This window comes from Pipistrellus kuhlii, unplaced genomic scaffold (assembly GCF_014108245.1).
Source record: "Pipistrellus kuhlii isolate mPipKuh1 unplaced genomic scaffold, mPipKuh1.p scaffold_m20_p_13, whole genome shotgun sequence".
Lineage (NCBI taxonomy): Eukaryota > Metazoa > Chordata > Mammalia > Chiroptera > Vespertilionidae > Pipistrellus > Pipistrellus kuhlii.
In genome coordinates, this window is record NW_023425438.1 from 36,192,249 (window position 1) to 36,207,636 (window position 15,388).

General features: G+C 43.4%; 1 protein-coding gene across 1 annotated transcript in view; it reads right to left on the reverse strand.

Moving 5' to 3' along the window:
- Nucleotides 1-15,388, reverse strand: part of TGFA (transforming growth factor alpha) — a 94,646-nt gene that overhangs the window by 47,228 nt on the left and 32,030 nt on the right. The window contains exon 3 of the mRNA XM_036435648.2: nucleotides 14,568-14,621. Coding sequence (XP_036291541.1) covers nucleotides 14,568-14,621 — 54 coding nt within the window. The remainder of the gene's footprint in view (nucleotides 1-14,567; nucleotides 14,622-15,388) is intronic.

Sequence of the window (15,388 nt, forward strand, 5' to 3'; positions counted from 1 at the left end):
TTAATTTGCATTTCTTTGATGACTAACAAGGTAGGACACCTTTTCTATGCTTATTGGTCACAGGTAGTTATTTTGTGACTTATTTATTAAAATAATTTGCTTGTTCTCTTACTGGTGTGTTAAATTTTTTGTTACCTATTTGTTTGAGCAATTTATGTATTAAAGATATGAATCTACTTTAAGATTCAAATATTGGCACTGGATTTTTTTATAGTGTTTTTTCTGGTGATGTTCAGAAAATTAGGGTTTTAATGTATCTATTTCTCTTCATGGGTTCTGACTTTAATGTCTTGATTAGCTGGCCTTTTTTGAAAGTTATATAAATATTCACCTCTGTTTTCATAGAGAGAATTTATGCTTCCATTTAAAAAAACATCTCAGTCAGCTAATATGTCATTAGGTTTTCATGTCTAACGTTTTCTCTAATTCAATGTCTAACCTGGGACCCCAGAGTCATTTGTGACATCATCTCCTTTTCCTTAGGGATGCAAGATGCCACTGTTCATCCTGTCCACCTGTTATGTGTAATTGGCTCTCTACTGGAGCTCCGTGAATGTATCCATTCTTGTGCCAGTTCACAATGTCTTAATTAGTGCAGCTTTATATTATTCATTAATATTGGATAGCACAAATCCCTCCACCTTTTAAATCAACATTTTTCTTGTGCATTATTCTTAAAGGTAAACTTTACATTTATTCAATTTCTCCCTTACCCATTCTGGTCCTAAGGCTAACTAGTACTGCCTTAAGTTTCTAAAGTAATAACGGGAGGAACTAACACTTTTGTATCATCATATTTTCCTAATGCAGCACAGGCCTCTTTATTTAGTTAAATGAATGACCTCAAAAGGAAAGTTTTATGGTATTTTTCAAATAGATCTCAAACACATCTTTTTTGTTGCTTTTGTAGTTCCTGTTTAGGTTATCGTTTGTTTTATAACTATTTGCAGGTGATCCTCCCTAGTATATTTATAATTGGCTATTGATGGTTTATAGGAAAACCGCTGATTATTTATTTTCTTAGTTGCACCTTATTAGATGCTCTTACTATTTCCAACAGGTGGTTTGGGTGTGTTTTCCAGGTACATAATTATGTACTTTGTAAAAACAGTGATTTAACCGCCTTTCCGACCAGAGCATAGCGTACCGAGCACCTTTGACGGGGCTCCAGCCTAAGAAGTCTGGATGCTGCACAGACCTCAGCAACGCGGCAGAGCTGCCGTTACACCCACTCGCTGAGCCCCCGAGCTCCTGCCTCTGGGGGAAGGGTGTTGTTACCGGAGCATCACCAAGGCTGTCCGGGGCGTGGCCCTGCTTTCCGTGTGATGACATCCTTGTTTTTATTGTTTTCCCAAAACTAGGCGTTAGTATGTGTATTACTTCTCAAATAAGAATCATCTATAATCCGCATGCTCAAGCAGATATCTATAACGTCCTCCAAAACAGGCGTCTACCAGAGCACTTGCTTGTTACTTCTTTTGCAGAAAACTGTGGGTAATGACCTATTTCAAGGCCATGGACAAAAAGTTTGAAGTGTTTCCCCGAAAATAAGACATCCTCCAAAAATAAGACCTAGCGCAACTTTGGGAGAAAAAATTAATATAAGACACTGTCTTATTTGCGGGGAAACAGGGTACTCAGTCGATGAAGGTCAGAATAAGGCAAAAGCTTAAGATTGAACCATAACCTCATAACTGATTCTGGCCCAGACTTTTGCAGACAGGTAGACTGAGATCAAATCTTGCCTTTTGGTTACTGATTCTGACCTTAGGCAAGTCACTGAAACCCGCTGGGCCTCAATCTCCCCAAGTATCAAGAGGGAATGTTATAAAGATGCAATGGTGATGTAGAGCACTTGGATGGCATTTAGTATTCCTTCTTTCATTCACTCACCAAAATATCAAGTGCCTTCTATCATCAAGCACTGTGCTGGGCCCTGAGAATACGTGAATGGACTAGACAGACAAGATCCCACTCTTAGGTCTATGGGGGAAGGTAGGCTCAGAAAAGTATAATAAATAACCAAATGAAATCCTTACAGACAGCAGTGAGTGCTATGAAGGAAATGAACAGAGGTGTGATGGAGAGCAGCTGTAGGAGGTCCCCATTCTAGGAAGGCCACTCTCAGAAGGGGAAGCAGATCTGAGACCTGAAGGACACGAATGAGTGAGTCATGAAGAAAACTGGGGAAAGAGAAACCCAGGAATAGCAAGTGCAAGAAGCCTAGAGACAGACAAAAGCCTAACACATCTGAGAAAAAGAAAGGAGGCCAGATCGTTGGAGCAGAAAGAGTAGGAAGGAAAGAAGTGTGAGCTACAGCTGGAGAGGGAGGCGGGGCTGCATACAGCAGGACCTCACAGGGCAGGAGTGTGCCTGGGTCTGATTCTGACAGCGTGTTGATACTGTGGTTTTCCTAATTGATGGTTAGGCGGCAGATACTGCATTGGGTGCAACTTAAACCAGACGTTCAAATACATGTTCAACTATTTCATCTGTAAGAGTGTATACCACAGAGATCTTCTCTAAGGAGGCTCATTTTAGGATTGCTAAGCATTTCTATTTAATTCAATAAACTCTAATGTCTCAATTAGGCCTGACACCATGGATATATCAATGTTAAACACTAACAGCACCTACTATACGTGAGGCACTGAAGATATGGAAAAGCTGCGCTGCTGATCCCTGCTGACAAGGAGGGGAGCTCCTTAAGCATCTTTTCCTTTGGGAACATCGCATGCCAGCCCTGCCGACTTCTGATTAAGGACTGACAGTGGAGGGGAGGGTCAGGCTGATGGGGAGGAAGGTAGTGGGCTCCAGCCTTTGTTTATAATAGGATGCTTGAATAAAACTTCCACTGCCAAGGACGTCAGCTACATAAGCATTACCAATAAGGATCATTTAAAAGGACCTATATCATAGCTGTCTAGGGTGGGAGAGTCTTTTGATCCTTTCATAAAGTCAACAATTCATATCAAATGTGTGAATCTGAGTTTTCTTAAGTAGCATTGCATTTATTTCTTATGAGGTACTCCTGCATTGTTCTGCCTTGAAAACCTTTAGACACGAGAGGAAAAATAATTAAAAGCAGCTTATTCCACCATTAACTCTTAACTCCGTCAATGAAAGAAAGCCAATGCAGTATTTTTATGACTCAAGAAAACTGACTTCTGAGGCAATTTCCAGGTTATAGAATGGAAGTATTTGAAGAGGTTGTTTGCAAATCAGTTGGCTAGATCTCAGGATATAACCTGAAGCAAAATAAAGAGTGGGTAAGAGTGCCAGGCCAGCTCACAAAAGCTGACCTCACTTACTGCATACTTTATCTCTGGGAGTGCCACTGAACCTGCCAGTCTATGGGACATGCCTTGGGTAAGAATGATCTGAAAATATGGATTTCCTATGCTGCTCAACCATCAGAAAGCAGGAAGGGGCCTTGACCAGGCCAGGTGCTTGCTGTCTGTCCTGGCATGGGACCAGGGTGTCCGTGGGGAATGAGCACCAGGAAGAGTTGGAGAGAGGTTTTGAGGGGATTAGAGGTCCCAGGTTGAATGGAGAGTGAAGAGAAAGGGGCCCGGGAAAAGCAATGGAAGGATAAAGGTGAAGGGTTTTGGAAAAGGGAAAGGAAAAGTCAGGGAAGGCGTTTTTCCCCTCTCCTTATTTCACCTTTACTCCCAAGATAAGCAGACAGGAGGGAGCAGGGACTCCCCATCTACTGACTGCAATCTAAGGAGACAGATGCAAAGGTGTGGAGGGCACCTTCCTTCCTCTCCTGGCTGTGTGGGAGGGAGATCAACGTCATACGTGTATAAGAGTGTACACAGATTCAGTTTAGAAAGAAGTCCACACCTGCCAATGCACAATGGCCAGCATTTGCTCAGTCTTGTACCTTCACAGGTTTGATCTCCACTGCCATTGACAGATATGCAAACTGAGTCTCAGGCAGTTAGGGTTGGGATTCCACAGGCCTTGCTTGCACTTTCCCCACACCTGTGGTCTCTACCCTAGCCCCAGATTAGACTCCTCTTGGAAGACTGAAAAAATAAAAAATAAAAAAGCGGATGCCTGGACCTCAGTGCAGCACCTGTGAATTAGGGCCTCTGGGGGAAAGGCCAGTGCATCCGTTTGAAAAACTCCCAGGTAATTCCAGTGTGCAGCCAAATTTCAGAACTCCCGTCTTACTCCGTGGTCTTCAAACGTTAGTGTGGATATGGAACACCTGTGCAGTTAAAACTAGATTCTGAGGCCCAGCTCAGAGATTTGCATGTGGCTTGTGTACCACATACAGTATAGGCATACCTCTAATGGGCACACAGAAGGCTTGGTTATTCCCATCCCCTTGAAGTCAGGTTATGGCCACACGAGTTGCTTCAGGCAATGCAATGTGAGCACTAAAAAGTGACACATATGTGGGTGAGTGGTCAGGCCGTCACTACACCTTATATCCCGCTTGCTGATACCGAGGTGCAATCGGCACCATCAGCTTCCCTGGAGAGCCGCCCAGGCCCACGGTGGACTTGAAGCGAGGAAGAATTTCACTTTTGCTATTAAGGCAATGAGATTTTGTGTCTTCTCTCCTCACTCTCATTCCATTATTTTGCTGCAGCCCAGCGGCCCAGTGGTTTCACATGTCACCTGCACCTGTGAGAGGTTCTGCTTAGGGAACCTGTTCTTTAAGATCCAGGTCACACATCTACTTCAGCTCCTTTTGATTTACGTTGATTCACGGATGAGAGATCCTGGTTCCTGAACACCTAGGATCCTCCCAACACACATTTCCAAGTATCCTGTCGTTGCTGACGCCGATTCCCAAGCTGGGAAGGCCGACCAGGGTGGAACACAGGTTCAATAGGCACCCCTCCACGGTGCCCCCTTCAGTGTCCTCAGGCAGAGGACAGCTGGCCAGGCCTTCCTGACACTGATTGACTTATAACTCTTGGGGCGCAGTCATTTCATTCTAGGTTTGAATGGTTTGCATTCTCTTCTGAATGTCTGTGGCTCTGTTCCTCACTCCCATCATTTAAAGGACCGTGAGGGCAAGGCATGACCCTGTCCATCTACGATGCCCAGCACAGCCCTCTGCAATCAGCCTTCACACTGCATTATGAGAATTAAAAAAATCAGAAAAGTAAGTCAACTCTAACTGGGCCAATGGTCCCTTCAGTATATCATCCTCTTTCTTCAGGGTCCTTTTTTTTCTCTTTTAGAAAAAATGGAATTTCTTCCAGGTTGTCATCTGATGGTTAATTCTAAGAGCCATTTAATCTCAGCAGCTCCAGTTTCTCAATTAGGAATACTCTTCATTTAACTATCTAATTATTTCCCCATCTTTATACATCCTAACCTGTGCTCCCACTTAAGAGTCTTAACTCATTAGAATCAAAAGGGAAACAGGAGTGAACTCTTCTCATATAAATCGCTATAAATAGTCCCCGCATGTAATCATCAATCTCTCCCCGAACCCTCTCATGAAGGAGGAGCAACCCAGCTCGACTTTATTTCAAGCAACAGTGTCAAAGGGCTTCAAAGCAAGTGGGGACATGAGTTCCTCAGGCAAGTGACGGTGCCGTCTTCACTCTGTGCCCCTGTGTCATGAGTGGGCCCTGGGCACAGGGAGCAAGTCTTCCCTCTTTGTTTTTGATCTCTACATTCAAGTCTGCAAGAAGTTTTTTAATAGATTTAGGTGCTCCTATATTGGGTGCATATATGTTTACCAGGGTTATATCCTCTTATTGGATCGATCTCTTTAGTATAATGTAGTGACCTTCGTTGTCTCTTGTGATTGCCTTAATTTTAAAGTCTATTTTGTGGGATATGAGTATTGCACTCCAGCATATTTTTCTTTTCCATTTGCACGGAAAAAATTTTCCATCCCTTCACTCTCATCCTGTGCGTGTCTTTTGTTTTGAGGTGGGACTCTTGTAGGCAGCATATAATTGGGTCATGTTTTTGTATCCATTCAGCTATCCTACGCCTTTTGATTGGAGCATTTAATCCATTTACATTTAGGGTTATTATTGAGAGGGCAATAAATTACTTATTTATTGCCATTTTAATTCTGTATAGCTAGGTTTCTCTCTCTGTTTTTTTCTTCTCATTATAGCAATCCCTTTAGCATTTTTTTGGTAATGCTGGCTTGATGGTGATGTACTCCTTTAGCTTTTTTTTTTTTTTTTTTTTTTGTCTATAAAGCTCTTTATTTGACCATCTATTTTGAATGATAGTCTTGCTGGATATAGTATTCTTGGTCTCAGATCCTTGCTTTCTATTACCTTGAGTACTTCATGCCATTGAGTGCTTCATGCCATTTCCTTCTGGCCTGTAACGTTCCTGGTGAGAAACCAGGTGTCAGCCTTATGGGAACTCCTTTGTAGGTAACAGTTTTCTTTTCTGTTGTTGCCTTTAAGATTCTCTCTTTGTCTTTAATTTTTGGAATTTTAATTATGTGTCTGGGTGTGGGCCTGTTTGGATTCTTCTTCTTTGGGATTCTCTGTGCTTCCCCACTTCCTTTTCTGCCCTCTGGGCCTCAACTGGCTTTCAACCTTTCCACACCGTGGTTCTCTCCAATTGCTCTTTGTTCCTCCTAAATCTCATTGCTCAGAATAGAGCACAACATTCCAGTATGTCTGCTCTGCTTTGGGTACAGTAATTCTAAAAGACAAGCTTCATTTTTTTGCATTGGCTAGAGTAGCACGTTTCATGGCTCCGCTTCCTGCCAGGCAGAGTGGGACGTCCTCTGAGCCACTCTTTAAGTCTCAAGGACATGCAGGCCCTTGAACACTGAGGTATATGGTCTACTCTGTCACAGCCCTTTCTATCTTTAAATGTCAATCATATCCTTGCCACCAACTGGCTCAGGCCATCTTGGTATTCCAGATACTATTTCTTACATGCGTGTTCCTGCTTTCTCTCTCTCTTTGTAAATCTTATAACTAGAACCTACTGTGCACATGACACTATTCAAGCACTTTACATATGTCATCTTGTTTAATCTGAACAATGACCCTATGAGATAGGCTCTATTGTTAACTCCATTTCACAGATGGGGAAACCGAGGCATGGAGTGGGTAAGTAACTTACCGAGAGTCACAGCCCTCAAGGGGCATAGTTAAGACTTGAACCCAGGCCACCTGGCTCTAAACTCTACTGTAACTACTGTGCTATCAGATTCTAATGATTTTATTTTTAGGCACCTTTCCATCAAGCCAAATTTAAATAGATAAAAAAGGCACAATTCCCTCACCTGCTGACGAGAAGCTAAAATCAAGTAAAGCAGAAGCTCTGAGAATAATGTGAGAATTTCTAACCCAGAAACCTCCCCCCACTGGATATACACCCAAGGCAGCTTTCAAATGGGGAACACTGCACATAGTAAAGTGAAAGAGTGGGAGGGCAGAGTAATTATCTACATGGATTTTGTGTGTTGGACCCTATCGGCTTAATCCTCTGTGGTTCATAAGCCTAGTAACACAGCCATTTCACAGAAATCTATAAAAAGATTTTTTTAAGGAAGCACCTACCTGTTGCTAGATGTAGGCAAAACATTTACAATAATAATGGCGTATACACTTCAGAACAACGTCCATGCACAGGCTTCCTCAGCCAGCTGCTGCTTTCTTCCAGCCTCACCTCTGTACCCCTGCAGCCACATCCTCTCCCCAAAGCCGGCCTGCCTAACTTCTCCTCAGCCTCCAAAACTCAGTTCAAAAGTCACCACATCTGAGAAACTTTCCCTGATGCCTCCTAAGCACCTAATTTTAGTTTGAAGTGTCACTGAGTTCTCATAGCAGCTTTTGTATGACATGTTAATTATTTAATTTAATGCAAAAGGCACAATGACTATCTGAGAGACCTCAAACACTGTTCAAATTTGGTCTTGACTCTGAAAAAGGTTGGGAAGTACTGGCCTAGGGTTCAGTCCTTGGGAAATGGGCTCCACTGACAACTACAATCTGGTTATCATTTGGTTAGATATTCATCTAGCTTTCCTTCCCTGTGCTGGGCTGTATTTATTTAACAGCACATCAAGGGGAAAGCAGATCCAGAATTTTATAGAGGCTCTATGAACTGCTTTATGTGATTCATGATTATTTTTTCCATTTGTCGTGCTTTGGAGCACCAGGAAGATTCCCCTGTAGCAGATTTCATAGAGGATCTAACACCTTCTATTTTTAAGATTCCCAAACTACCTTTCTAGACCTACTGTGTAAGGAAGAGAGAGAGAGATTTCACTACATCCCAAACTCCCAAAAGCAGGATGAAAATAGACTCAGGAAAAAAATATTCCTAGCCTGGTCGTTAAGTGACAACGGGGGAGAAAAGTGTTCTGAACCCAGGCCGCAGGGCACTGGCACGTGAGTGGAACAGGCCCTCCAGGGGACAGGGAGGGGCTGCTGTCTTAGGAGAAGGCATCTCCGCCTATAAGGATGTGCACCTCAGCTTCTCCCCATTGGGCTGTGCAAACTGTGGTTGAGGACTAACATGGTAGATTTCTGGACTATATTCTTATCTGTTTTCTCAGAAAACTCTATCTATATCCATTAGTGACATACATAGCCATCTTACCTCACACGCACTACCATTCAATATTGACTACCATTCAAAAATATGCTGATTTGATATATTAAAACATAATATGTCTATCTCTCTTAGGGGATTAGGTGGTCCTTGAGAAAAGGCCCTTTTACTATTGTGATCAGGTATGTAGTAAGTGCTCAATAAATATGTGATGGAATGAGTGATTCAAAGAATGAGCCTGGATTAGGGAGGCTGGTCGTTGCCTCCTCAGGTCTGATAAGGGACTCAGCCCTGCCCAAGTCCCACACTGCACTTTGGCACCTTGCTACCCTGCAGTCTTCCCCTCCTAACCCTGCCACAGTTGCTGGGTGACCACTAACCATGGAAGACAAACCAATCCGATTCTCCCTCGAGACTCTGAGCTAAGAGGTACCAAAGTGAAATGAGTTGGTGTAATCTTTATGGTAGGTATGGAGCACATGCCACACACAAACTGCCACAGTGGAGATCTGAGCGGACACCTGGCTCCTGCAGTCCCCATGGGCAGGCAGCTCAGCAGTGCTGTGGATTCTCTAAAGGCTGACTCCTTAAAACCACCCCTCTGTTAGGCTGATGTGTAGTTGAGTTCTGCTCTTGCAGCACAAGGTTCCTGGCAGAGATACCTTCTTTGCCAACGTCAAGAATGGACCACCGCCACCAGAAGAGTGATGGATCAGCTAGTAAAACAGCCCAGCTCCATGGACCAAACAGAGTAAGATGCAAAGTAACAAAGAGAATGAAAGTAAACAGTTTGGCACTTGGATTAAAAACAGGAAGTCTGAATAGAGTAGAAGCAGGTCTTTTCTTCCAAGAAATCTATCTTAGTAGACCAGGACTTTGCTTATGTGTAGGATTGACTTTGGCATATAAAAATCACCAACATGCTGAAAACAGTTTGGCTCAGTGGATAGAGCATCGGCCTGTGGATTGAAAGGTCCCAGGTTCAATTCCGGTTGAGGGCATGTACCTTGGTTGCAGGCACATCCCCAGTGCGGGGTGTGCAAGAGGCAGCTGATCGTTGATTCTCTCTCATCGATGTTTCTAGCTCTCTATCCCTCTCTGTAAAAAATCAATAAAAAAAATATATATTTTAAAAATCACAACATTAGCAATTGGGCCCTAAGCCCTGTGATGGTGGGCCTCATTTGTAATTCTCATGTGTATCTCCAGAGCGTAGTACAATACCTGTTATGAGGTGGTACTTGATTAATGAGCACTAAATAAATGTAAAAATCACTAAGAGGTGGGAGAACAGTAAGGCTTCAATAAGTCTAGGTTTTTAAAATATATCATGGAGTTGTGTCACTTTTGTGCTTCTTTCAAAGATGGTGGATGCTCTCTTCACTGGGCCTGACTACACCAAGCCCCTGCTTCACCCACTCCACCCTCTCCTTGCCTTTGCTAAAACATCTAGCCCCTTTGCTCAGTTAGTTGGCTACTCTAGTTGTCTAGCCCATTTCTGTTTTTACCAGTTAAGCTGTAAATTTCCAAAGGACGTTTGTGTTTATTTCCAAGCCTGTTTGTTTGTTGCACTCATTATTGTATTTTATGTAATTTAATTATTTATTACGTAAACTAATGAAATGTCTTTTCATAGGGAAAGAGCTGTGGTTTCTATGATAAGTTGAGTGTTTGGGAAGACTTTCTTGATAAAGATGAATAGATTAAAATAACTGTGAAATTAGGAATAAATAAGAACTGGAGACCAGGTGTGTGTGTGTTGTGTGTTGTGTGTGTGTGTGTGTGTGTGTGGTGTGTGAAAATAGACAGGTCTAGAAGGATTATAGCACTTACTCTGCAAGTGTGTAAGTTCCTTCACTAAAGAAATAAAATCTGGAAATTATAAAGGTGTAATATGGTTATAGCTCCTACAAATAAAATGATGCAGAATGTCAATATAGGAATCCATCAATAATGAAAACAAGAGTCTCATGATACAATACCGGTCCCTTCTTCAAATAATGCAATCCAAAATTCTCTATCCTAAGCTATTCAATCTCATAAAAAAAAAGTTGGTCATGACCCACTAAAGCAACTTTGTGACTCACAGTTTGAAAAGACAATGCCTTAATGCCACTCCTTAATCTTGTTGATGGGAGAACTGAGGTGCAGAGCGATTTAAGAGGGCTACATTAAGGTCACCCAGCTAGTGAGTCAGAACTATGGTCCCTGATTCCATATCCTCTGGCCTGTCTACTACCCTGAGCAACCTTCCATCTGACCCAGCACAGTTTCCTTTGCAAAAAGTGGAAGGTAGCCCAGCCAGTGTGGCTCAGTGATTGAGCGTCGACCCATGAACCAGGAGGTCATGGTTCTATTCCCAGCCAGATTACATACAGTTAGGGGTGTGCAGGAGGCAGCCCATCAATGATAACTGTGTAGCTTCTATCTCATTATTAATGTTTTTATCCCTATCTCCCTTTCCCTTTTATTTGGGAGAAAAAGGAAGCTAAAATGAGGAATTGGATGACAAGGATAAATCCTAGAGCAGAAAGGAGAGTCCCTCCTCCTCTGAGGCTCTACATTCCTCTAAGCATGGAAGCGAGTCCTGGCACACACAGATATATGTGCTTTTATTCCCAAACTAAGACACACCAAGTCTCTGGTGCTAAAGTCACACACCCTGCACACTATTTGGACCAGTGCACCATGTACCTGGGTAGTACACGTGAGCCTTCTAATTTTAGGACTGCAGCTCTACATGGGAAAACTCCAGATAATGGAATGGGGAAGCAGTTTGCATTCTGAGAAGCTTTTGTTTGGCAAGATGAGCAATAAACACAGATCCCTGGCTTGCTGTCTGACCCATGTTCTACCTGTTTCCCCAACAGGTAACACCTTCCAAGACTTTTTCCTATCATCTGCTTTGCCCTCCCTCTGTGCACCTCCAGCCCAAACTCGCCCTCTCAACATAGCTACGCCTAATGTCACCATCAAAATCCGACTACCACCTCCTCAAGCAAGCTGCTAATGGTGACCTTCCCCATGAGTGACACCACTGTGAATTTTCCGTGTTCTTTCATCACCACCACTGACACTAAATTAAGCAAGCCTTCAAACACTCCCCGATTCCATGTGGGTGGATTAGACACAGGCTACAGGAAGGAGCAGTAGTTCAGAGGTTGAAAGAACCACCCTGAGTACCGTGATCATGCAAGGCAGAGAGCAGAGGGAAGCCTGGAGCCTGGCTCCCAGGTGCCTGAGCGAGGCCCTCACCACACCCCTCAGTCATTAGAGTGAGTCTCATGAAAACACGAGAACCAGATGGGCAGCCTGAGCACAACATTTAGGAGGGTGAAGCAAGGAGCCACCCAACAACTTAACAGGGTGCATTCTGTCCCTTTTAAGGGACATTAAAAGATGCTTTTTGAAGACAGGTCATAACTCCTTCCTCGGAGGGTGTAACAGCTGTTCTCAGCTGTAGGCGCTGTCTCCCTCACTCTGCCTCCAGCTAATGTTTCTCTGCCTGCTCTACAAATCGACAACCAACCAGATAAAACGTTTTGTCTTAACCTCCAGACTATTGATGTCATGCCTGTGTAGCCTTAGGTCATTATGAGGCTCTCATGGGTTCCCATGCTGTGTTTTCACCTGCATAGTGGGCCCTATGAGGATAAGGACAGAGAAGGACTGTATAGTTTCGGAAAGAGTGTCTTGAAACCCAAGTGTAAAAAAGCATCTGGTTTCAAGAGAATTAAATACATGACAGTCACACTATTACTTCCCTACCTTGGGTCCAAGGCAGCCATCGCCAATGGATTATCACTCTATTTCCTAACAGCCTAAAGGCAGCCTAATAATCCTTCTCAACAAAGCTTTCTAAGTAGTCTCCACCAATTCATTAGAATGTGAAAAATCTTACAGGCCATTCCTGATTCAAGTCCAACAAATGAGGAAACTAAGATCCAAATAGGAGCCAGAATAATAACTTGCTCTGGGACTTGATAAATCTGAGACAAGCTGGGCCAAACCCCAGGATTTCTGACCTCCAGCTCAAGGCACGCAACCCTCCAAGTCCCACCCAAAGCAGGTGCCTGAGAAGCATTTATTGATGACAATAATGTCAGTTTCCTATACCTCTGGCATAATCTGCCCTGCACATTTGGGGATCTAAAAGAGAGGAAGACTGGAAGAAATCAATGAAACCTCAATAAAACAAGCCAAGGTTAACTGTCAAGTAATAAGAACATGGAATTTTCCCCACAAGAATTACAAGAAAGCCACATGGGATCAACCGCTATTCCTTTAAGCTCAGGTACCACCCTTGATTGGCACACGGAGTTTGCAATTTTCTCTCCTTGCTGGTCCATTGGAGTGGTTGAACTTGATCCCCAGTATGCCTGCAGTCCTGCTCCAGCACCCACTCAGGAAAGTAACAAACCCTTCTTATGTCTACTATTGTTTCTCATTCCTGTCAATGCTTAGAGTGCAGAGACCTGCAGATTTACGCCATGGGCTAAGCACTTGTCACTTCTGTCCTAAAACAACCCATCTTTACACTTGAGTGGATAGATAGTCTGGGATTCAGTAAATGAGCCCACCGACATCCAGAGTATGGGATAGGAGGGATTCAGACGTGAAAGTCAGTCACGCAGTATATAAATGAGCATGTTTTACAAAGGTAAATATACATAGAAAGCAAACTATGAAACCATGAAAGGAAATGCAAATTAAATGAAGTGTCACAAAATTGAAAGCATCATCATCTACCCTCCATATTTAAGAATCCAACAAAAAAGAATCATTGTTGCTTTTGTGGTGTAATGAACTGTGGCTTTGTTCTGAAAAGTCCTTATCTGTTAGATAAAAGTAATATTCATAAGTGGGCTTTGCTTTAAAATATCCCAGAAAAGGAAAAGATGAAAGAAAAAATGACAGTGATGCTAATGGTTGAAGCCGGGTGATGGGTATCTGGGGATTGATTTCACTACCACTTCTCTTCTTCTAGTATGAATTTTTCCTTAGTAAACATTAAAAACAGTTTTAGATATTGAATTAGCCAAGGGTAACACACACACACACACACACACACACACTCACACACATTGACATTGACCTGAAATAATTAGGGAGACACAGACAGGTCAAGGGGTCACTGCACTAACAGATGGGAGTGTACCCCATGCCAATGAGGGAACTGTGAACTTGGTGGACTCATGCATTACTGGTATAAAAATCAGCTCAAATTCTTGCTCCTAAAAATATATCCTAAGGAAAGTATCCAAAATAAGGAAAAAGCTTCTAGGCATGAAAATGTAGCATCATAACTTGAATGGAAGGCAACGTAACTATCTAATGGGGAATACTTAATTCAATTACACATGTCCATTTTAATGGGACATGGCGATCATTTAAAAGGATAAAATTTAGAACTTTCTTGAAACATGGAAAAGCACACACCTCCAAACCTTGAGTTTAAAATAGCAGGAATCAAAATGGTCTCCCCACTATGCCTCACTGTTAGTGCGTGTGGACAAAAGTGATGTGCGAATGTAACGGGGATGCTTCTGCACACTCTGACCATGAGCGGTTTGCCTCCCCCATTCCCCAAACTTCTCAGTCTGTTTCTCCAGGGTCTTTAAAATGAAACAAGGAAAATGTGACTACAAATGTCAAAAGACAAACCAGAGCATAACTAAACAAAGATCACCAGGCAGAGACAGACACAGGAGCTCAGGAATCTGGGCTTTTTTAGATGGATTATTAGATGAGCGAGGTTCAAGTTCTCAGGGCCTGCAGGGCTGTTTTCCAGCACCCCGGCCCACACTGATTGTCTGAACAGAGAGGTGGGTGGGGCTGAGCCCTGAGCGAGCAGATAGCTCCCTCAGATCTCCTGTAGCACAATCTTGGCCCAAGAGGCCAAGCAGAGAGCGCTCAGGGCACCGCTGGGCATGAGCACAATAGCAGGAGCCCCAGAGGGAAGTTTAGGCTCCACAAACTGGCCAAGGCCTGCTCCCTTCCCATTCTCCCCCATGTGCCACCCCACACCCAGGGGCTGAGGGGACAGGACTCACCACTCAAGGCAGACGTAGTGTTCTCCAGGGCCTGACACACAGCCAACACAAGACCTGAGGGGGGAGAAGAAAGAGAGGTGAGAGTCAGCTCAGCAGCATGTGACTTTCAGGATTTGAGGGCAGGAATCTTTCTGGAAAGGTAAAGGCTAGGTAGTTTTGCAAGGCGGCCACAGGCAGGCTTGGCTACATCATTTGGGGGGCTCAGTGCGAAATGAAAATTCGGGGACCTTGTTCTAAGAGCAGGAACACTGTGCCATTAAAAGTACTAAACAGGAAGCTTTTTCCTTTCTTCCATGGTCTTTCTCTCTCCACCTTTCATGATGTTGTGTTTTCTGTTTGTTTGTTTGTTTGTTTATACCATATAAATATTTCTATTGTGGTAAAATATATATAAAATTTACTACGTTAACCATTTAAAGCGTAGAGTTTAGTGGCATCAAATACATTATTGTGCATGTGATGATATTTTCTATTTGCTACGTGTCACTTCTGTCTCTGAAGTGTGGAGATAACTGCAAGATGAGCAGAGCCCCTCACAGGCACAGGGGCCCCAATGACAGAGCATGCAAGGGCACGTGTGACCACCGGCGGGCCGTAACCTTCCAGCAGCATCTGGTGGATACGCAGTGACCCAGTAGAGGCACAAAGTCTAGTCAGTTGTTTCTTTTTCTAAGGGCCAGGCGCCCCAATCAGGGGTGGACAGGTGACCCCCCAAAGGTATTACAACCTCTGCACCAGGATGTATTAGGTTCCTAAATCAGGAATAGGGGAGAGGCGCATGCCTATCTAGTCATCCACTGATCATCATGAGGACAGCTGCC